Source organism: Macrotis lagotis, chromosome 6, assembly GCF_037893015.1.
Source record: "Macrotis lagotis isolate mMagLag1 chromosome 6, bilby.v1.9.chrom.fasta, whole genome shotgun sequence".
In the NCBI taxonomy this organism is placed as follows: Eukaryota; Metazoa; Chordata; class Mammalia; order Peramelemorphia; family Peramelidae; genus Macrotis; species Macrotis lagotis.
In genome coordinates this window covers 199,536,586-199,561,809 of record NC_133663.1, presented here as the reverse complement: position 1 = coordinate 199,561,809, position 25,224 = coordinate 199,536,586, and the positions used below count along the sequence as shown (strand labels likewise).

At 33.8% G+C, this 25,224-nt stretch overlaps 1 protein-coding gene across 1 annotated transcript in view; it reads right to left on the bottom strand.

Annotated features, from left to right (window-relative positions):
- ROBO2 (roundabout guidance receptor 2) overlaps positions 1-25,224 on the bottom strand; it is a 795,143-nt gene that overhangs the window by 229,410 nt on the left and 540,509 nt on the right. Inside the window, 1 exon segment of the mRNA XM_074192780.1 lies at positions 7,096-7,234. Coding sequence (XP_074048881.1) covers positions 7,096-7,234 — 139 coding nt within the window.

Below are 25,224 nucleotides of genomic sequence, written 5' to 3'. Positions count from 1 at the left end.
TGTAACTGGAATATTAACTGCAATGCACAATGATTACCAGAAGAATTAATTTCAAGAGATTAGAGTGTTTCTCTGAGCAGTTTTTGTTAACTGGAGGGAAAGGTGACCCAGTATACAGTTGGCTTTAGTGGAGTAGAAAAGGAGTGGGAAGCTTTCAGAGATTTGTATAGCACTGCATTTGCTCATCTGTGTCAGAACACTTGCAAACATCAAGACTAGTTTTATGAAAATGATGGGGAAATAAAGAAGTTGGTAAATGAAAAACAAGAACTCCACAGGGTTTACTAGCAGGATAGTTCATTTCTAAGAAATTTATTTTCATCACAAGTAAAGTACAAGTCAAGTTTAGAGAGATTTTGATTCTTGACTCAGAAAGAAGGCAGATGAAATTCCATTTTATGTGGATAATAACAATGATGGCCTGAAGGCTATTAATGGGGAAAAGACATATGGTGCATCTCGACTGCTCATTGCTGATGGAGTCTCATTGATTAGTGATCAGTTAGAGACATGATCCTAGAGAAATTCACTGAACACTTCCATAGTGTGCTTAACAGACCATTATCAATCAAAGCAGAAACCAATACATCCCTTACTGAAGTTCCAAATGAAGAAGAGGTTTAGAATGCCATTAGGCTTTTTTTTTTTATGTGGCAAAGCACCTGGTGCTGAATCTATTCCATCTGAGAGTTATAAGGTAAGGGGTTCATTGAACATACAAAAGTTGACTGAAATTTTCTAGGTTTCTCTCTTAGTCATTGCTGGCAAGATTCTTTCCAGTTTTCCTCAATTAATTGATTCTTCCTGTGGAAGATGGTCACATAACTGAGAGCCAGTGTGGCTTCAAAAAGAATTGAAGAGTCAATATGGTGTTTGCTGCCCAACAGCTACCAGAAAAATGCCAAGAGCAGAACAGGTGTCTATATGCTATGTTCGTAGATCTGACCAAGTTCTTTGATACTGTCAAATTATGTCAAAATTTAGTTGTCAGGAAAAATTAATCAGTATTGTATGCAATTTTCAGAGGGCCATGCATGCCCAGATTTTGAATGGTAGATGATACTCTTGTGATTTCCCCGCCACCAAGGTTGTATCCTTGCTCCTGTGCTTTTTAACATAATGTTTTCAGCCATGTCATCAAATGCCTTCACTGAGGATAAACATGGACGTCATCAAAGTCAACCACCACCATGATTCTTCAACTTTTAAAGACTACAAGCCAAGACCAAAGTGAAGGGAATATTAGTATATAATTTTCTGTTTGCATGTGATTGTGCACTCAATGCAAACTCTGAAGCTGAGATGCAAAAAAGTATGGATTTATTCTCTATTGCTTGTAATAGTTTTGACCAACATTAACACTTAGGAAAACACAGGTGCTCCAACAGACAATACTAACCCATCAACATATGGAACCATTTGCTAACAACAAATGTTGAAGCTCTGAATATTTTGGATAAATTCACTTGCCTTTAGAGTGTACTTTCAAGAGAGGTACTCATTGATAATGAGGTTTAAACACACATTGCTAGAGATAGCTCAGTATTCAGGAGGCTCCAAAATTAAGTGTGGCAGAGAAGTATACTGACTACTAAAATGAAATTCTACAGGACCACTGTGCTGACTGTTGCTATATGCCTGTGAGACTTGGACAGTCTACCAGCACCAAGACAGGAAACTGAATTGCTTCCATTTAAATTGTCTTAGGAAGATTCTGAAGATCACCTGGCAGAATAAGATACTAGACACTGAGGTCCTTTCTTGAGCTAAAGTGCCAAACATTCATTATTTCAGAGAGCACAACTATAATGGGCTAGCCACAATGTTTGAATACCAAAAATACGTTTGCCAAAATACTATTTTATGGAGAACTCACACAGGGCAAGCCCTCACTGAGCATGTCAGAAGAAGCAATAAAGAGACATTCTAGAGATCTCTCAGGAACTTTGGGATTGATTGTGCTGCATGGGAGACATGGGGATAGGACTACCCAGGAGCTCAAAGATAACATGAGATTTAGAAGTTTAGAGTACACACCACAGGTGTGCCCAGTCTGTGGTAGAGCATTATAAATTCTTATTGGTCTGATTTACTACAGGTGGAGACACTATAACTTGCCTCTATAGTAATGTCATTGTAGTCTTCAAAAAGGAAGGACAAGAATAATACATTTTCAAAGGACTCTATAAAGAATTCCTATTTAATTCAACATTCTCCTTGTAGTGTGAAGGGAGATCTTCAGAGCTAATTACCCCTAATTTCGTATCAGATATGTGAGGTGGAAGAAAAGAGCTATATATGGACCTAACAAATTTCTCATGGATCAGTCAATATCTTTGATATTAGCAAATGAGGTAATAAGTTTGATAAGACATATTTATAAAGGACATGGGCACTGTGAGAAGGCACATCTCTGAATGGACAATGGGTTGTAATTTCCAAATATGACTACACTGTTTAAGGAGATTAATATCCTAAAAATCCAAATTCATGATGGAATTTATTCATCCATTTACATCAACATCTCAGAAACAGATCTCTCTCCTCTTGACACTTGACACTGGGGACATCGATGAACTGCTCCAAAGATGGCATAACAGCAGAATAGCTGCCACTTTCTTCATTGACTTCAGAATCTGTGGTGCATTTTCTTTCCAGGAAAGAGCAAAAAGAATCTCATCTTTACAAAGAAAAAAAAATTTTTGAATTTCAATGTTGTCACCTCTCCTCTTTCCTGATCAACATGGTGGGCCATCATGGGGGCCCAGCCCAGAAGGTCCTGGAAATGCAGGTTATCATAGGACTTGTTGGGGAGCATGACATGAGTAAAGGCTTGTGGCAGTCCAGGGACTGGAGCAGCAGGTTGGGACCCATTGGCATGGAGTGGATCAGACTAAGGATAAGACACTGGCTCCAGGCCCAGACCCCAGCCCAGTCAAGCTTTTCTCACATTCATCCCACTCCCTAATAGAAGAGCCTTAATTTCTTCATCTGAAAACTTCTTGCTCATAACCTTTGACAATATATCAATTAGGGAATGATTTTAAGTCTAATAAATTTTATCCAGTGTTCTATATATTTTAAAAATGAGGCCTTTATAAGAAACACGGCCTGTAAAAATTGTTTCTAAACTTTTGGCTTTCCTTCTAATCTTGGTTATATTGGTTTTATTTGTGCAAAAAACTTTTCAGTTTAATGTAATTGAAATGATCTATTTTGCATTTCATAGCATTATCTATCTCTTCTTTTGTCATAAAATCTCCTTCTTTCCATAAATCATACTGGTAAACAATTCATTGCTTTTTTAGTTTGCTTAAGATGTCACTATTTATGTCTAAATCATGTACATATTTTGAACTTATCTTTGTATATGATGTGAGATGTTGGTCTATCTATGATTTCTGCCATAAAGTTTTCCAGTTTTCTCAGCAGCCTTGATCAAATAGTAACTTCTTATCAAAGAAACTGGAGTGTTTGGATTTATTCAACGAAGATTTACAACTCTTTCATACTCTATTTCTTAGCCAGTCCAAGCAGTTTTGATCACTGCCACTTTACAACATAGTTTTAGATCTGGTATGGAGAGGTTGTCTTCCTTTGCATTTTCTTCACATGATATAATTTACTTTTTGTCTTTCCCAATAAATTTTGTTATAATTTTTCTAATTCTATAAAATATTTTTTGATTAGGTGGATTGGTATGGCACTAAATAAGTAGATTAATATAGGTAAAATTCTCATTTTTAATTATGTTAGATTAGCCTACACGTAAGCAACTGAAATTTTTCCAGTTGTTTAGATCTAACTGTATTTGTGTGAAGTGTTTTATAATTATATTCATAAAGAACTTAGATTGTCTTGGCAGGTAGATTCCAAAATATTTTATGTTGTATGTGGCTATTTTGAATGGAATTTCTCTTTGTACCTCTTATTTGGTGTTGTGGCTTGCTTCCTTGGGGCCCACAGTGGTGATCTCCCTCCCAGAGGGGAACTGAGAATAAGGAGTCAAGCCACTACTGCCTTATGCCTCCAGCTCAATTTTATTACTGCTTAGCTATTACATATATACTGTTAGATCTTCCAGAGTAGAACAAAGAATAATGAGGTAATTGGGGGGATACATCAAGATGTATGTGCAGCATCTTGCATTACAGGATCGGGGGGTACCTTAGGGAGAAGGTGATAAGGCATAGCTGTGTCTAGTGCCCTTCGTCGGTGGGGCAGAATGTCCAGCTACCAAGGACTCCAGCTCCCAAGGACTCCAGCACACCTTTATCTCTAAGGGCAACTTGCCAGCTCCTGAGACTGTCCAGGTGGTGGTCCGTTAGAATAGCCTGTGTTCCCACAATTTGGAATTTTGCCATAGCTTCGAATTGATCTCTCCAGCACAAGTTTCCCTATTCTTCAGTTCATCTCCACACAGGTGCCAAATTGATATTCTGATCAGATCATGTCAACTCCTTGAAACATGAGTTTTCAAGGGCTCTCTAATAGTGCTAGGATAAAATTCAAATTCTGCTTTTGGACATTTAAAATTTTCCATCTGGCTAGAACCTAATGATATTTGGCTTAATTGCACTTTATTTCCCTTCAAAGATTTAATGTACATATCAAACTAGAGACTACATGATGTTCTCTAAATTCCCTATCATATTACATCACAAAAGAAATGTGAAATATGCAAATTTAGAAAATCTAACTCAAATGTTTACATGGGCTATTTGTGCCTGACATGATGTGGAGCATTTCAAATTCATGTGGTCTGATCAGTTACAGTTACATACATGGCAACTTGAGTCTAACATAATGATATCTTTTTGATATTCTTCAAAAACAAAGGACAACAATCAACCATCTCCATGCCATTGCTCCAAACTTTTGAACTGTATTTATTCCCCTCTCACCTCTACTCCATAGATTACCAAACTTTAGTAATGAGTTCACTAATACTATTGTTGATTCAAGTGATATGGTGGTTTATTAACATTCCTCACATCATTCAAATTTTTTATATGCAGAGTTAGATTAACTTATATTTTTCTCAACAATATCTATTTTCTACAATTTTCCCAACATTTTAGTTGGAACTAGCCCCGATTTTTGCCATCTTTTCCAATTTGGTATATGAAACCTCAGAATTGCAATAATTTTTAGTTCTCTATGTTTTGGGATATTTTGCATGATTTTAGTGTTTATTAATTCATTTTAAAAATTGTTTGTGTCCTTTGACCTCTATTCTTTTATGGAATAGTTCATTGTATAAATCCATAGATATATTTTGAATGCTAGACTTGTAAGAGAGCTCTTTTCCCCAATTGGTAGCTTCTATTTTGGTTTTTATAAATTGGTTTTATTTGCACCGATTTATCTAATACAAATTATGTCTCTTGTTATAATTATTCCTTCTTTTAAGAATTTTTATTTAAGGAGCAATGAGGTTAAATGACTTGCCCAAGGTCACGCAACTAGGAAATTATTAAGTATCTGAGACCACATTTGAACTCAGGACCTCCTGAATCCAGGGCGGGTGCTCTACCCACTTCGCCACCTAGCTGCCCTGTTATCATTATTTTTACCTTCTTATGAATTCTCCCACAAACTAGAATTGTATGCTATATAACTTTACATTCATTCCTTCTTAGTTTTAAATGACAATAGTCTTTTATATTTGCATCCTAATTCCTTTGTACTTTAAAGTTATATGAGTAAAGATTTTGATCTAACTCTACTATCCACCATCCTGCTTTCCAGTTTTTTCAATATTTTGTTGAATAAATTATATTTCTATAATATCTTTGTGTTATTGGATATATCTAATACTGAGGTAGATGATTTCCTTCTAATTCATATCTAATTTTCTTCTAATTCATATCTAATTTATTCTGCTATTGCATCTTTCTACTTAAACTAAATGTTTTTGACTAGTACTTGAATCTTTTAAACATTAGGTCTTTCTCATTCTTTGTTGCTGTCATTTTAGTGATTGTCTGACTCTTCATTACCACATTTGGGGTTTCCTTGGCAGTGATACAGAAATGTCATTTCCTATTCCAACTCACTTAATAAATGAGAAAACTGAGGTAAGCAGAGTTAAGGGACTTGTCCAGGGTCACACTGGTACTCTGTTCACTGAGGCATCAAGCATTCTTTCCTACTTTGTGAATATTGCTATTATTAATATTATCCTTGAGATATCTGACCTCTTCTAAAAATTTTTTGCTTGACTCTATAAAGAAAACCCTTTGCTATATACATTAAATTTCTGTATTATTATATTGACTATTTTGGCATAGCATAGTCAACAACAATTATTTTAAGAAGTCTTCCCTTATTTTTATAAGTAGTTTCATATTTACACAGTTCATCTATTTGTGTGTGTGTGTGTGTGTGTGTGTGTGTGTGTGTGTGTGTGTGTGTGTTTGGGCCTAAAGGTTATCTCCCAGATTGAGTATTTATTCTGTAGTTGTTCTTAATGTGTTTTTGCACTATTTCTATTTGATTTAATTTATTTTTGACTAATAGACAGACAACAAAAGATATTTTGGTACATTTATTTTCCATAGTCAAGTTTGCTCAAGTCACCCTGATCCTTTGGGATCTTTTATATAAACCATTTTACTAACTGCAAATGGAGTTAATTGTGTCTCCTGCTTGTCAATTATTATTCCTTTAATTTCACTTTCTAGTCTGCCTACCTGTATAAATGTGCAAATATGTGTACAGATGAGTATGTGTGTATATATGAATATGCATTTATGCAATATATACATGCATGAATGCATACATGCAGTCTCTCAATGGGTTAACCCCATTTTGCTGCAGTGTATTGCCTCCAACTCCACCTCAAAGAATCCATAGCTTTCATCAAATAAAGTTCAAGTCCTGCCTTCTACAGCATTTACTGATCCCTTTGTATTCCCAATTCCCATCACAGTGCCAAAACATAGTAGACAGTGATTAACACTTGTTGACTGATTAACCAGTTGGAAAAAACTCTTGTTATTTTGAAGTTATTATACTTAATGACCTAATATTCTGGGATTCTATCATGCACAGTTATCAAAGAGAAATAATTTTTCAGTTTGAAATTCTTACCTTCCTCTGGGTAAGTCTGTATCATCCTTCTTCCATCTAACTGTTGGTGGAGGATCTCCCTGGACCTGACATCGAAATTCAACAGCTTCTTCTTCCAGTATCACTTGGTTAATTGGCCGTCTGAGGAAAGTGGGTCGCTCTTGGGGGGGGAAAAAGGTTTCAAAAATGAAGTATTGTGAACATTTTGTGGGAATAGTTTATTATACTTCTGTACTCAGTGTGGCTATCCATGAACACTCTTTTCTATGCCCTTTTCACTTCTCTGTTATTTCTCCTTGATAATATCATTCCTCTCACATCATTCAATAAACAAGTCCAGGCAGTTGATTTAAAAATCAATGTCAATATCACCCCAACTTTTTCTAAGAATACCAGACCAGAATTTTTAAATGCTTGTTAATGTTTCCTTTTGGATGTCCTAAAGATATCATCATCCTCCCAAATCCCAAAGATTTAAAATTTTATTGTTATTTTTAAAGACTTTTAAGACTCCCCTCCTTTTTTCTCAGATCTCAATCCAATCTGATAGAAAATGTTATTGAATCTACACCTGCAATATTTCTCTTGTCCTTCTCCATCTCTCTGCTTACATAGGCCATTATATTATCTTACCTGCACTATTTTCATAGTCTCTTAACTGTTCTACTTGTTCCTTCTTTTTAAATTTTGTTCCATACTGCTGTCAAAATAATCCCCTTAATAAACAAGTCTCATCTATTTCCCCTAGAGGAGCTGTGGAGTATGCTAATCATGGATTAAAGAAGATGGGCTTTCAAGTCTTATCTGAGACACTTATTAGCTATATGAATGACCCTGGGCAAATAATTTAACCTCTCTGAGACTGCTTACCTATCATAGAACATAGCCTTTGTGAGAGTCAAAATGATGACAAATTTATGGAACTTTGTGAACCACAAAGAAATATATAAATGCCTATTATCATTATTTATTATTATTATTATTATTATTCTTGTTGTTGTTGTTATTGTTATTATTATTATTATTATAGCTTTCCAAACAGTCATTTAAATTCCATTTCAAGCCCATTATTACACCACCTTTTCAGCTCTCTTTCATACTGTCCAAATTGGACTATAGCTTTCTCCTTTAACATTATTTGTTTTCTCTGACTTCCATATTTCTGTGTTGGCTATTCCCATGTTCCCTCCTCATTTTTCTTATGGAAACCCATTTGATTTCATATTATATCCCCCCTTTTCATGAATCCTTCCTTGATTATCCTGATAAATAGTGGCACCTCTATCAAAAAAATTTTCTTAGAGCACTTTGTAGTAGGCTACAGATACTACAAAGTAAAGTAGAAGAAAGCTCTTCATTCCCATCATGAATACCAAATAGAACTATGGTTACTAATTACATAGATATAAAGTTGGAGATAGTAGTATTGCCTTTCCCCTGACCCCTCCAATGACTATGATGACTCAGTAGCAACAGTTACTTAAAAGTGCTATTGTGGCAAAAAAGGAACCAGAAATGAATGACTACAGTTGTTTTTCAACAGTATAATTTGTAAAAAATATGTATATGAGTTGGCATGAACATTGCATTCCTTAGAACACTTGGATTGTCGACAATTTTCCACATTATTGTTAGTTATGTTGCTTTACATTTTCAAAGATTTGTCTGTTATTCCCATCTGCAAACAACTCAAAGTATTTTTAACTTAGTTTTTATTTTGCTTCATTTTCTTCCACCATTCATTTCCATGGCTGTCTCTGTAAACCTATTGCCTTTTTTCATGAACTTCATCATTTCATACTTCCGTGCATTAAATATATGTGTACATATATATGTATACATACATGTATGTATATACATACATTTTAAGAAATGATGGTTGCATTCTCTAAAATGCATTAGTTCTTCAATTAAATTAAGTTTATTTTATGTGAAAACAATCTGAAATTTTGTGTGTGATTTGTTATTGTAAACTGTTTATTTTCATTTATCTTCCAATCACAGAGATATGTAGATACTCAAGATCTTATATTGAAATAAGAAAAACCTACCTAGAAGGAAGAGATGGCTTCAATAACTTTCATAAGATGATGGATTCAGAGATGGAAGGAAGGGACTTTAAATATCTTTCTGACTTGGAAGTTCAGTGCTGTACTAACTAGCACACCATGGTGCCTCATCTTAAAAACTCTATACTTTGTTTTTGTCAATTGCAACCCTCAATGCTATCATTTTCTATAAGTTACTGGGATACTGTTTTGCTCAGCATATAGGAAAATATTTTGAGTTAGTTCAACTTTATTTTACTACTCTCATTATTTAAGAATGCTGAGTAATTCCAATATATGATCTTGAGTCACAAATCCAAAATTATTCTACCCACCATAAATTTATGGGGAAAATCTCAGGTGGGTCCTCTTTACTACCTCTTATCACACCTCAGAAATAGTTGTATTTATCTCTAATTGACTACTTATTTAACTGCTCACACAAGCCTTTCCCAAGCCTTTTAATCATTTTTCAATCTTCCAATGTCACTGCATTTCTCCTGTACACAATCATTACTGGACCATGATCCTAACCCCCAAATATACCATACGTATATATAAAAGACAGATTGAATTTACCTTCTGATCACTGCTATCCTTTGCCTTTAAAGACAGTCCACATTTCATGTCTATCAATTAGATCTGATGTGAAATTTCCTCAATTTCTTGTGTTGCATGTAAAACTATTCTCAGTGGTCTGTCATGGCGAAATAGTTAAAGTCTTATATTTTCTTTATCTATATCTCTTGCAATTGTCTGTTCTTTTCTCAATACTTCACTACACTTTAGTACACAATATACACTTTAATACACTATACAAGAGTGTAGGCTATTATAACTCTTCTTTAAATTAACTTTTCACTTATTCAGTTAAAGTTTCTTTTACTGATTTTTAAAATAATTATATACGAACACATATATATGAAATATCTTTTGGTTCTTCATTCTGTATCAGTTTGAGCTCATTTTATTATTATAGTCCCCAATTATTCATATAGAAATTATATTTGAACTCATTTCTGTTTAGCTTTTGGGGGTACTACTTCCATAAAGAATGCTGACATATATGATCTATGTATCTTATAATTATATTGCCAGGAGTAGAAGTACTTGACTAAGGGATGAAGAAAATTTAATCATTTTTCATACTTATATACAAAACTGTTGCAACACTTTTTTTTCACAGTTCCTACAATATTAACTACAGCAATTCTTGGTTTTGTCAATTTGCATAATATAAATGCCAACTCAGATGTACTAATCTTGCATTTAACTTTCTATAAGTGAATTAAAATGCTTTAATATTTAATCTATAGCTCACATTTTTTCTTTGGAAACCTGTTCATTTAATTTGATCATTTATTATCTGTGGATAATTTATTCAATTTCCTGTTTATTTTGTATGCAATACTTTAATCAATGATAAAGTACAAATATTTTTCCACTTTATAATTTTTCTTTGAATTCTGAATTCATTGCTTTTGTTCATTTATGATTCCTGTCAGTTTTTTGCAGTCAACATGTTTTTCTTATATTAGAATGAACTATTATTTCCTATAAAGTATGCACATTCTATTGTAAAAAGTGAATATAATTCTCTTCTCTTTTTGTTTTTACTTTTAAAAAATTCAGAAATGAATTTTGAGCTTATTATAGTATATTATGATAATATCTATAACCATTGCCCTAAACTTAATTTCTACCAAATTTAATGCAAGTTTTTTTTTCTATAAAAAGTTGTTATTCTATAAAAGAGAATATCTGACCTAATAATTTGTTAATAGATTTATTAAACTTTTGGTAACTTTTATTTTTATTTCTTGCTAAACTAGTCTATTCCTTGATATACCTTTCTATTTCTTATTAATACCAGATTATTGCTTTATAATATAATATGTCATTTATATTTTTTATTATTGTTTCTCTTTAGATTCTGGAATCTTCATATTATTTGTTCAGTTATATAAAGTATCCAATAAATTATTTGATTGACATAGCACTAAATCTGCAGTTTGGAACAAACTCAATATTTATAGTATATCCATAGCTCAAACTTAAGTAGTAAATATTTTCAATTATATAACTATTTTTTCTAGGTCTTCCAGTTAAAATGGCAGCTCTCCCATTTAAACCCCATCTAATAATTGAAAAGTGACCTGGAAAAACAAATTATAAAAAGTGAGAAAAATAAAATAATTCCCTCCATCAAGCACAAAAAGAAAGCCAGAACCTGGCAGACTAGATCTTACCAAAGAAGGCAGCATACATGGGGGTATAAATTGGAGAGAGGATCTATAACAGGAAAGTCATTCAGTATTTGTCAAATGAACCTTAAGTGAGTCAGAATTCTTAAGAGAGGAGGTGCAAGCCAAACTGAGCTCTAATTGTGAAGGATCTGAAGTCAAATTAAACTATTGTTTGTCAAGTAACCCCAGTTCTAAAATTCATTAGTATGGGAATCTTTCCAAATTGGTTTAGATCAACTTTCCACACATGCACTGGGGGCAGGCAGAGTCAGTAAAGGTGAGAGAAGATCTCTTTAGTTTCTTTAATATCCTTTAATTTCTCCTCCAGTTATTGAGTCTCTTCAGATTTCAGGCTCTTCCACATTTCAGAGGAAAGACAAATAAGATCAGTCTTCTATGATCTTTAAGGATAAAGAGTCTGAGAAGACAAGAGAATAGCTGCTGACCTTCTTACTCTTATCTCCAACTTACTACACTAGACTGTGAAAATATCCCTTGGACAAAATCAGGTCTCTTTGTTGTTCTGTGTCTCATCACTCTCTGTCACCGTCTCTAAGTTGTTTCTTCATTCCTACATTCTGTACTGTGTCATGTATATATTCCTTTGTATACATTCACTGATTACTTGCTAATAATTTGGATTACATGAGTTTCTTGAATTAGTGCTATGTATGTTCATTATGAGATAAGTATTTGATGGGAAATGAGTCAAGTCTTGAATTTAGAGTTTGGGGTCCTCTTTTCTTCTCAACATTGAAACAATAATCAGAAATTAGCCTGAATCTGAAACTTATATCCCTGAACTGAATATTAAGAGGGAAAAGATAGTAATAATTCTGTCAAGGTGCACTTTCTTTGAGGAGAGTAGAATGGCAAAACTTATGTTGGCACTAAACTACTGCTTTGCCTCCAGTTAAGAATTAAAAGACTTTTGGGAAAAGGTGTGGAGAGTGCCCATCCACTGGGGAAATGGATAAACAAGCTATGGTACATGAAGATTATGGGACATTATTGTTCTATAAGAAACCATAAATGGTTGGACTCTAGAGAAGCATGGAATGACATGGGATCTGAGGCTGAGGGAAAGAAGCAGAACCAAGAGAACAATGTACACATAAACAACAACATTGTGAATTGATCTATCTTGATGGAAGTACCTCCTCCTCCCAGCAGTTTAGAGAGCTAGGACAATTGTATTAGCCTGGCTTTGGACAATGCTATCCCCATCCAGAGGAAGAAAAACAAAGCAAAACCAAAACCAAAAACAAAACAAAAACCCCTTCATAATCAGATGAACACTTTATAAAAATTATCTCATATATCTCTTTCCCTTAATCTTAATTCCTCATACCGAAAATTACTAATCTATAAACATGTTTATCACAAATATGTATGTCCAATGTTAACCTGACTGTTTGCCACTGAGGGTAGAGGGGTGGGAAGGGAGGGTGGAAGAAAATTTTGAAACTTAAAAATACACATGCGCATATGGATTAAAAAAAAGGTGTGGGGAGAAAAGGCTGGAGATATCTAATCTGCTTCCCTGTGAGCCATACACTCTCTTGCTACAAATAGTCAGCTCCTCACAAGTGAAGTCTCACCACAATAGATACAGGGAATAAATTTAGCCCATATAGGTCACTGTGCAGGAAGATAAGTACTAGCCATTCACTCTTCAACTTATCATTATCAAAAATGGGAAATCTACTCAATAACAGAGTATTTGTGCCATAGGAGCTGTTTGGATGCTTGAGTCAAACTTGCTTTGAAAGATAATTCTAGAGCTGAAGCCATGGCAGAGTACCCAGCTGGATAATAGACCCATAGAAGAAGATAGTGACTATCTATGGCCAAAATCCATAGTATGTTACCAGTATGATGAGTAAGATACAAATTAAGAAAGAGGTTGAGGACATAAGAAGCCTGAAGGAGATTAGCACAAAATCCCAACCTACAAAAGGAGGTTTAAATAGGAATTAATATAAATTTCTGGGAAAGCTGGAAAAATGTAACCAGCTTTTCACAATATGTATTTTATAATAAATACCAAGTAGATATGTGACCTAGAATCAAACAACCAAATATCATGCTGTAAATAAAATTAGAGGAGCTAGAAAAGAAATATTGCTAACAGAAGAAACTTTTTTTTTGCAATTTTTGTTTCTTTAGTGAAAGCCTAAAAGAATTTAAGCAAACTAGTAAGAAGAATATGAAAGAGCAACTAGGTGGAGGCAGTGGATAGAGCATGGGCCTAGAGTCCAGAGCACTTGAGTTGAATTCCAACCTAAATACTTACCTAGCTGTGAGACCTTAGACAAGTCACTTAACCCATTGCTTTGCAAAAACAAAAAAGTATGAAAAATTCCAAATTACTAATATGATAATTATAAATTATAACTTTATTGATGCATTTCATATCTATGAAGTTGTCAAAGGTGACAAAAATGAAAATGATAATTGGTGGAAAGACACATTATTACACTGATATTGGAAGTGAATAGTGACACAACCATTCTAGAAAATAATTTGGAACTTTATCCCTTTTGTCAAATCATTGAACTGTGCATAAACAAGAAGCAATGGACTCTACACACAAAGATACTTTATCTGATTATCAAGCATTTTTTTCTACACTTCCATATCTAACTCTAGAGGGAAAGAAGACAAAATTGAAATATTGTACAATAATATTTACAAATATACTTTTTGTTGTAGCCAGAAACTGAAAGACAGTGCTCATCATAATGAGTCATAATGCCTAAACAAATTAAGATATATGAATGGAATGAAGTATTATTGCATCAAAAGGAAAGATAGGTTCAGATATGGAAGACCTTAAATGAAGGAGAAAGAATTATGTGAGTAGAAAAAGAACTATTTATATAATGACTACAATGTTGTTAAGCAAAACAATTGTGAGACTTAGAGAGATTATGATCAATTCAATTACCAAGCACAGAAAGCAGACTTGTCAGAAGAGAGATAGGTTTAAGTGCAGAATAAGACAAATATTTTTAGACATAAAAAACTGCAGAATTATTTTGTGCAACTATACTAAATTGTTAAGAGAAAGGATTTTCTTTTTTAAAGGAGCTGAATTAGGAAATATTGATTGCGATGCCCATTAAGGAATAAAAAAGAAAGTAATGGTAATGAATCATACAAAAGCTAAAAAAAAAACCCAAGTTCCTTCAGAAGGGAACACAATCAAAAAGGTCTTTTATATTAAATTTGAATTGTGTTTTAAAAAATACCATGCTACATGTAGTGAAGAGTCACATTTTCAAATGTAGGCTTACTTTTTAAAAAAATACACTGAAATTTTAAAGGTTATTGAAGTATATGTAGTTTTTAATAATAAGAGAAAATTTTAAAACTCATTTTTATTTTTATTTTTTACTCTTGAATAAAATACTATTTAAGCTATTTTTTAATTAAATAGTTTATTTTTCCAACTACATCCAAAAGAAGTTTTTAACAATCTTTTTTTTGCAAGGCTTTCAGTTTTTTACAATTTTCTCCCTCCTGTCCTTCTCTTTCAATGTCTCCCAACAGAAGCAATCTGATATAGGCTTCACATTTGTAACCATGCTAAACATAGATGAAAATTAAACTTGTTATGAGAGAAGAATCAGATCTAAATGGAAGAAAGAGAACATTACAGAAAGCAAAATTACATAAGACAACTTTTAAAAATTGAAGGTAATAAACTTTGGTCTTCATTTAAACACCACAATTCCTTCTCTGGATATGAATTTCATTTTTCATCACAAGGTCCTTAAAATTGTCTTTGATTATAGTATTGCTGAAACGAACGAGTCCATCATGGTTGATCATCAACCCATATTGTTGTTAGTGCACATAATATTCTTCTGGATCTGTTCACTTCACTTTGCAGCAATTCATGCAAGTATTTTTAGGTTTTTCTGAAATCCCTTCCCTCATGATTTCTTATAGAACAATAGTGTTCCATCCCATACATATACCACAATTTGTTCAGCCATTCCCCAAATAATGGATATCCCCTCAATTTCCAGTTCTTTGGCACTACAAATAATGAATATTTTTTGTACATATGGAATTTTTACACTTTTTCATGATCTCTTCAGGACATAGATACAATACTGGTATTGTTGGGTCAAAAGGTATGCACGTTTTTATTATACATTGGGTATAATTCCAAATTGCTCTCCAGAAAGATTGGATCAGTTTACAACCCCACCAATAATGCATTCATTTTCCAATATTCTCACATCCTCTCTAAGATGGATCATTATCCATAGGCCCAATTAGCCAATCTGAGAGGTATGAAGTGGTGCCTCAGAGTGTTTTTACTCGCATTGCTTTAATCAATAAAGATTTAGAGCAATTTTCATAGCACTATAGAAAGCTTTGATTGCTTTCTCTGAGAATTTCATTTCCATATCCTTTGAACATTTATCAATTGGGGAATAACTTTTTTTTTATAAATTTGACTCAGTGTTCTATAAATTTTAGAAATGAGTCCTTTGTCAAAATCAATAGTTGTAAAAATTGTTTCCTGATTTAGCACATTCCTTTTTATCTTTTATCGTTTTTGCAGTGTTCTTGTTTCTGCAAAAAAAAATTGAATTTAATAAAATCAAAATTATCCAGTTTGTTTTTTAATAATGTGCTCTATCTCTTCCTTAAACATAAAACACTCCCCTTTCCTTAGATATGACACATAAACTAGACCTTGTTCTTCTAATTAACTTACAATATATCTTTTATGTCTAAATTCTGCACTCATTTTTATTTTATCATGGTATAGGGTGTGAGATGTTGGTCTATTCCTAATTTCTGCCATAATATCTTTTAGGTTTCCCAGAATTTTTTTTATTGAAGAGTGAGTTCTTATACCAGAAATTGGAATCTTTGGTTTTATCAAACAAGTAAATAGTATAATCATTGCTGTATCTTTTGCAATTTGTCTACTCCACTGATCCACCAATCTATTTTTAGCTAGTAATAGACAGTTTTAATGACTGATGCTTTATAATATAATTTTAGATCTGGTAAAGCCGAGCCACCTTCTTTTGCAATTTTTTTTTATTAAATCCCTTGATATTCTTGACTTTCTGCTTCTCCGTATGAATTCAGTTACTATTTTTTTCTAGCACAGTAATGTAGTTTTTTGGAAATTCGATTGGTATGGCACTAAATAAGTAATTTAATTTAGGTATATTTGTCATTTTTATTATATTAGCTTGAACTACCTATGAGCAATTGACATCTGTCCAGTTATTTAGATCTGATTTTATCTGTGTGAAAAGTGTTTTGTAGTTGTTTTCATAAAGTTTCTGAACTTTATAATATATATATATATATATAATGTATACATACATATATAAATATGATATGTATACAAACATTTACATGTTTACATAAAGTTTGGAAGTTAGACTCCCAAATATTTCATTTTGTCTACAATTATTTTATTTATTTATTTAAATATTTATTTATTTATCTACTATATATCCTGCAATTTTGCTAAAGTTGCTAATCCCAGTACTTTTTAAGATGATTTTCTAGGATTCTCTAGTTATACTGTCACATAATCTGCAGAGTGAAAGTATTCTTTTCTTCATTACCAAATCTGATTCCTTCAATTTCTTTTTCTTCTCATTGCTAAATTTAATAATTGTAATACTAAAATGAATAGTAGTGGTGATAATAGACATCCTTGTTTCCCTCTGATATTACAGGGAATACTTCTAGCTTATCCCCATTACATATAACGATTATGGATGATTTTAGACATATACTGGCTAGCATTTTAAGGAACATTCCATTTATTCCTATGCTCTTTAGTGTTCTTAGGAGAAATAGGAGATGTATTTTTTTCAAAACCTTTTTCAGCATAGATTGAGATAATCATATGATTTCTGGTAGGTTTGTTATTGATATAGTCAATTATTCAGATAGTTTTCCTGATATTGAATCAATCTTGCATTTTTGGTATAAATTCTGCTTGATTACAGTGAATTATCCTAGTGATAACTTGCTCTAATCATTTGCTAATATTTTATTTAAAATTTTTGCATCCATATACAAATTGGAAATTGGCTTATGATTTTCTATCTCTGTTTTAACTCTTCCTATTTTAGGTGCCAGTACCATAAAATCAAAAGCAAGTATACTTTTCAATTAATATAGAAAAATAGGAGTTGGTTTAAAACAATAAAATAGGTAAACTTTTGCTTAATTTGATTAAAGAAGAAAACCAAATTTCTTGTATCAAAACTGAAAACTGTGAATTCACCACCAATGAGGAGGAAATTAAAGAAATAATTCAAAACTATTTTGCCCAACTGAATGACAAAAATTTTGATAATCTACAAAAATATAAATTGCCATGTTAAAAGAAAAGAAAATTAAATGCTTAAATAGCCCTATCGCAGAAAAAAAATACAATTCATCAATGACTAAAGAAAAACATTTCCAGGACCAGAAGGATTTACAATTGAATTCAACCAAATATTCGAGAAATAATTGATTCCAATTCTATATAAACTGTTTGAAAAGATAGGTGAAGGAGGTCTGCCAAATTCTTTCTATTCCTTGCTTGACTGTGTTTTCTATAATTCATTTTTTCTTATTCTGAATGATTTGAGATATATGTACTAAAAGGAATTGGTCTTAAAAATGGATTTATTAGACTCCCAGGAATATTAAAGCCAAATGCTAGAACTCCCAAGTCAAGGTGAAAATATTACAAGCAGTCAGAAAAAAACAATTCAAATATCATGAAGTTACAATCAAGATTATACAGGATTATCAAATATAAATTATGAATTATAAAAACAAAATAAAATGTCAATAAAATTAATCAAGCAATGATTTAATCAAACTTTGAGAATAGTACTTCTGTCAGAATAGAAATATGTTTTGACAAAAGGATTATAGGTATGAGATGGGGTTAAATCAATAAAAGTATAAAAAGAAAGACTTTACTAGAACAAATTAGGCATTAATGTATAAATAACACCAGGGGAAGAGGCACAATGACCTATTAGAGTGGAGGGAAAGAAGCCAGGGAATGAATACTGAGTAAGTTCTTTTCTCAATAGATTTGGCCTAGAGAGGGAATAACATGCAATCCCAGTTGAGTTAAAAAGTCTATCCACCCTACAATAAAGAGGTGGTGGGGGAAGGGAATGAAAGGGGAAGAAGGGACTGATAAAAGGGAAGGCAAAGGTAAAAGAAAAAGCAAAATTAAAGCTTAAAAGATGAGTTAAAGGGGAAATGGAGCAATACATTGGTGAGGAAAGAGATGAGGAAAGTATAATTGCGGAAAGATAGAATGGAGAGAAATATAGAATTATTAACCTTAACTGTAAATGTGACTAGCATGAACTTTCTCATAAAATGACAGCAGATAACACATGGATTAAAAACCAGAATCCTACAATATATTGTTTATAAGAAACACATTTGAAGCATATATACAGGGTAAAGAGATACATACAGGGTAAAGGTAAAATGCTGGAGAAAAATAAATTATGCTTCATAGTTAGTAAAATAATCAAGGGTAGCTTTATGAATCACAAGGAGTCATAGACAGCAAGTCCATAATACTGGGGGGAATCTCAACCTCCTTATCTCACTTCTAAATTTCAATTTCCCCATCTATGAAATTACAAATATCCCCATGGATGAAGAAACTGAAATGCACAGAATTGTGGATCAGATGGGATAAAAATAGAAATTGTTTTGCAAAATTAAACTGCCATATAATTGCTGATACTATTGTTGCTATTAAAAGGAATGTTGAGTCTCATTTTAAATGTACTCGTTTTAATTGGACGTTTTTCCTTTACCTGTATTTTTCTGAGATAATGAGGTTTTCTTGTATTAGTTTATAGCTATACAAATGTTATGCTATTTTATGTTTGTCCTTTTTTTAAAGAAATTGCAACATCTAAAATACCACATTTGAATTGATACTTAAGGTGGGAAAATTTACTTTTTTTAATGATAAGTTAGTATTCTTTGGTAAATGTTTAATTTTTATAAAGTCAATATTCATATGAATTTTACTATTTGTGTAAACTTGAGCATGAAATTTTACCTCTCTTGGTATCAGTATCCACTACTTTAAAAATGAAGCTAATGAACTTGAATAAAACAAAATCTTAAGTCTCTTTTTTTACATTTCAATGCCTTTTTAATGAAGTCAAAATCTTCTTAAATAAGAAGGGAATGATGTAATTCACTGCTTTGGCCTACTGCATGTCTTCCTTATGCTACTTTGTATAGCACCTTAAGATTTGCAAAGCAGTTTACAAATATTATAGTATTTATCTTATCTCATTTGTTCCTCACACCTTCCTTGGGAGACAAGTTCTATTAGTATCCCCATTAACCACAAATGAGGAAACTAAGACAGACACACAGAGGTTAAGTGACTTACTTAGGGTCAAACAGTTAATGTTTATGGTTAAATTTGAACTCAAGACTATTGGATTCTAAGTTCAGTAAATGTATATTTAAATGTTACACTTTTTTCTACCACCCTTGCTTCCCACACCCTTCCCTTCATTGGCAAACATTCTGGTAAAAGTTGTACTTATACATTTGTGTTTAACACGTGTTACTCATTTTGTGTATGAGGAATTAATTATAAGGGAAAAGAAAGAAAACCATGGGGTAGGAAGGAAAACAATAAGACAAGTTTTATAAAAGTGAACATAATGTACACTCAGGTTCTGTAGAGTGTTTTTTTTTTCCAGTCACTTGTTTTTTTCCTCTTCTGAATGTGAATGATTTTGTCCATAACAAGTCTTCCAAGGTTGTCCTAGATTTCTGAAATGCATCCATTATAGTAGAGCAACTCACAAAGTTGTTAATGTGTTCTGCTCCCTTTGCTCAGAATCAGTTGTTGTAATTCTTTCCATGCTTCTCTAAAATCCAATCATTCATGATTGTTTTTAAGATTTTTTCAAGACAAAGGGGTTAAGTGCCTTACTCAAGGTCACAGGGCTAGGTAATTATGAAGTGTCTGAGGTTATATTTGAACCCAGGTACTACTGACTCTAAGGCCAGTGCTCTATTCACTGCACCACCTAGTGGCCCCTCATTCATGATTTCTTATAGAACACTAATATGCTATAAAATTCATATACCATTACTTGTTCAATCATTCCCCAACTGAAGGGCATACCCTCAATTTCAAATTTTTGTCCCTACAAAAAGAACTACTCTAAAAATTTTTGACTACGTTGGGCTCATATTGGTATTGCTGAATCAAAGGATATGATCAGTTTTATTGATCTTTGGGCACCATAGTTGCTCTCCAGTATGGTTGAATTAGACCACAACTCCACCAACAAAGCAACAATGTCCTAAAACATCCCATAACTTATCCTTAAGTAATCTTGACCTATCTGATAGCTGTGAGTAGGTACCTCATAATTATTTTAATCTGAATATCTGTAAGCAATAATTATTTGGATCACATTTTCATATGATTATGAATAGTTTTAATTTTTTCATTTGAAAACTGCCATTTCATATCCTTTGAACATTGTTCAATTGGGGAATTATTTGTAGTCTTATAAATTTGATTCAATTTGCTATATATTTTAGAAATAAGAACTTTTGCAGACCCCCTAGTGGGAAAATTGTTCTAAGGTGTGGATCTTTGCCTAGCTTTTTCCATACTATTTTCCCAGAAGTTTTTGTCATATCTTATCCCAGAAGCTAATATCTCTAGGTTTTTCAAGCAATAGATTACTACAGTCATTTACTGCTGTATCTTTTGTTTTCTTGTTGCAAGGTATTAATTGTCCCTCCCAAATTTTTAAGCTTCTTCCTTATTTCTTCAAAGAAGTCTTTCTGTGCTGGAGACCAGATTGTATTCTCCTCAGAGCTTCCAGGTCTCTCTGAGTTGGGGCCTTTCCCTTCCAGGAATTTTTCAATTTATCCACCTTTCCTCTGACCCTTCTTCATTATGCTAAGACCTTGAGTTGGGGGAGGGGGCTGGTTCACCTGGGCTTGGGATCTCTAAAGGCTTTACTGAGTGCAGTTTCTCTGGCTGGCCAGTAGGAGGTGCTGGTTGCTTTCTCTGGAGTGTCTGTGACCTGGGTTGCGAGACCCTCTCCCTTTGCTTGAGGGAAGGAATTGGAGCTATTGAATTCTTTTGTCTTCAATCAGTGGTGGGTTTTACCCTGGCCTGAGGTCATTCCTCAGCTGGGCCGGTTCTTCTGCTCACACACCTGGGCTGAGGCAGAAGTAGTTTGCATTTGTTTGTTTTGTAGGAGCCATCAGTGCAATGGAGGCGTGGGCTCAAGAGTTTCTCAGACCCGAGGTGCCCAGGGATGGTATCCACAGCTCTCCTGCACCAGACCTCTCCCCGCAGCCCCTTCCCCAAGCTCCAGGGGGACAGCACCAACACCAGCGCCTCTGCTTCCCCACAGACCCAAGCCCCCTTTGTCCAGCCCCACCTTTGATCCAGCAGGTCCGGCTCTCTGGCCCTTAGCTGTTAATCTGGCTGATCCCAGGCTGATCCTCCCTCGTTGCCCAGACTCACTCGCCAGTACTTAGCCAAGGCTGCTGCGTGAGACAAATCCTGAGGTAGATGTTCCTATCCTGACTTTTCTTTCTGGGTTTCTCAGTTTGGATTTCTTTTAGGAGGTTTGTTTCATGTGATAGATGGGAAAGAGATCAGAAGATTTTAGAACTGTGCCTGTCTTCTCTCTGCCATCTTGGCTGGAAGTGCTGTCTTTTGTATCAATTTTGATCCATTGGTACATTACTCTATTTCTTAACTAGAAGCAGTCAGTTTTGACTGACATACTGTGAATGCACATACCTTCAGCCAAAATATATTGCCCTCTAATATAATTTCAGTTCTCATGAGTTGTGAGAAATTTCCATTTCAAGGAATCTTATGGAATAACAGTGTTTTTCTTTTCATTTATCTTTTGAATATCCTAGTTGAAGATCAAATTTTCCATTCAGCTCTGGTCTTTTTGTCAGGGAAGTTTGAAAGCCATCCGTTTCATTAAATATTCATCTTTTCCTCTAAAAGAGAAGGTTCAGGTTTGTTGAGTAGTAGATTCTTGGTTGCAATACAAGCTCCCTTGCTTTCTGGAATATCATATTCCAGACTCTTTGATTCTATGATTTTGATACAGCCAAGTCCATTATAATCCTGACCGATGCTCCTTGGTATTTGAGTTGCTTCTTTCTGGTCACTTGCAGGATTGTCTGGAAAATTTGGTAACTCTGGAATTTGACCACAATATTTAATGTTTTAGTGTTTTTGTTTAGAGATTCCCTTCAGAATGTGACTGATAGATTATTTCCTTGACAATTTTCCCTTCTGGATCCAGGATATCAGGGCAGTTTTCCTTAATTATACGTTGAGGGGTAAATTTCACATCTTTTTTTATCAAAGTTTTAAAGTAGTTCCAGGATTCTTAAGTTGTTTTTTCCTGAATTTATTTAAACTCCTTTCCAATATCTTCTAATAATTCTTTCTGATCTGCAGACCAATTCCAATTCTCCTCTGAATCTTCACATACTTCCCTCCTTCTCTGAGATAGTATCTTTATCTTCAAGGTAACATTCATTAGACCCTATTTTGCATTGGTCCTTTTTTTTTTACTTTGGGATGTTAGCTTTCCCTAAGAGCTTGTGTTGGGTAATGGAATGGCTCACAGAACTTTGGGGTTGAGAACACTAGAGGCCTAGCTTCCTGGAGTTTGCTGAGTGGACTAGATGTTTTCTCTGGATTGTCTGTGTTGGAAGTGTCAGCTGCCCAATACCTATGCCTGAGGCTGTATATGGCTGCCCTGAGGCAACCCAGTAGCTAGGTTAGACTCACAGGGATGAAAATGCCAGTGGATAGGCAGCTGGGGAAGTCTGTTGCCCACACCCAGGCCTTTGGGAATGATGAGAACATATATTTATGCATTTGTAGCAGGGAACAGCTAGGTCTTTGCTCAAGAAAGTCAGGGGTCTCCTCTGGGAATGCCAGGGGCCAGTGGTTAGGGTCACCCAGATCAGTTCTACTGACCAAAACCATGTCCTAGGCAGTAACACTGGAGCTCTCCCCATCCTCCTATCTCACATACCTCAAAGTCTTCCTCTCCCAGTCTCAGATTAATCACCCACCTCACCCTGCTGCCCAATCACTGGATCTCTGTTTTCTGTCTTGGCATGCCCATGCTACCCCCTATGACAGACCTTGCTGGATGTTGTTGTACTCTGTCCTTTTGTGTGTTCTGTTAATCCAAAAATCAGTTAAGATTCTTGATTCTTGTCAGTTATTTTTGGAGTGAAAGCAGAGAGATTCAAACAGTGCTTGGATTCTCTCTGTCATCTTTAATATTTTTAAAATATTTATAATATATTTATAATGAATATTTATAAAAATATGAACTGCTTAGGTTGAAAGAAGAGGAAATTACACACTTAAATAACCCTATCTCAGAAAAAGAAATTGAACAATTCATCAATGAACATCCTAAGAAAAATATCTAGGACCAGATGGATTCACAAATGAATCCTACCAAGCATTCAAGGAACAATTAGGTCCAGTTCTATGAAAACTATTTGAAAAAATTGGTGAAGAAAAAGTTCTGTGAAATTCTTTCTATGACAACAGTATGGTGCTGCTACTTAAATTAGGAAGAATCTAAACAGAGAAAGAATATTATAAACCAATTTCCCTAATGAATATGAATGCAAAAATATTAAATAAAAGTTTACCAAAAATTATAGAAAGTTATCATTAGAATATTACAGTATGATCAAGTAGGATTTATAGTAGGAAAGTAGGATTGGTTCAATAAGAGGAAAACTGTCAGCAAAATTGACCACATCAATAACAAACCCAACAGAAATCATACGATTATCTTAATAGATGCTGATAAAGCTTTTTGAAATTTTATATTATTACAATAATCTTGTTATGAGTAAACATACACTCTCCCCCCCAAGAAGATGAGAAACCTTAAGAATAATGAGAAAGGAAAAAATGTACTTCAGCCTGTGTTCATATTCCAATCTGTCTCTGGGGTGAGTTGCCTTCTTTATCACAAGTCCACCAGAGAAGTTGCTTCAATATTTCTCCCACAGTTATTATTACAAACTGTACTTACCTCCACTCTATTCATCACCACTCTCATTTATACTGTTCTCTCTCTCCTTTCATCCTGTCCCTGTCCAAAACTGTTTTGTATCTGAGTACACTCTCACACAATCTTCCCTCTCTTCTATCACCTATTCTCCCCTTCCCTCCCCCGATTCCCTCTCATTCTATCCCTTTATTCTCATTTTTCTCTGGGTCAGATAGATTTCTATACCCTATTAAGTGTGTATGTTATTTCCTCTCTGAGCCATTTCTGATGAGAATGAAAGCTTACTCATTCCCCCTTACCTTTCCCCCATTCCACTCCATTGAAAAAAGCTTTTTATTGACTGTTAAGTGAAATATCTTAGCCCTTTCTTCCTCTCATTTCTCTTCCTCCCAGTACTTTCCTTTATCACCGACTGACTCCATCTTTTTACTATATTATACCATTATATTCAGTTCAGCTCCTTCCTATGTCCTGTCTATAATATATATATATATATATATATATATATATATATATATATATATATGCTCCTTCTAACAGCTCTTATAAATGAAGAAAGTTCATATGAGTTATCAATATCTTCTTCATATGCATTAAGTTCCTCATAGTTAGTCCTTCTCATCCATCCCCTCTATGGTTCACCAGAGTCCTGTACTTGAAGATCAAACTTTCTGTTCAGATCTAGTTGTTTCAATAGGAAAGTTTGAAATTCCCCTGTTTCATTGAAAGGCCATCTTTTCCCCTGAA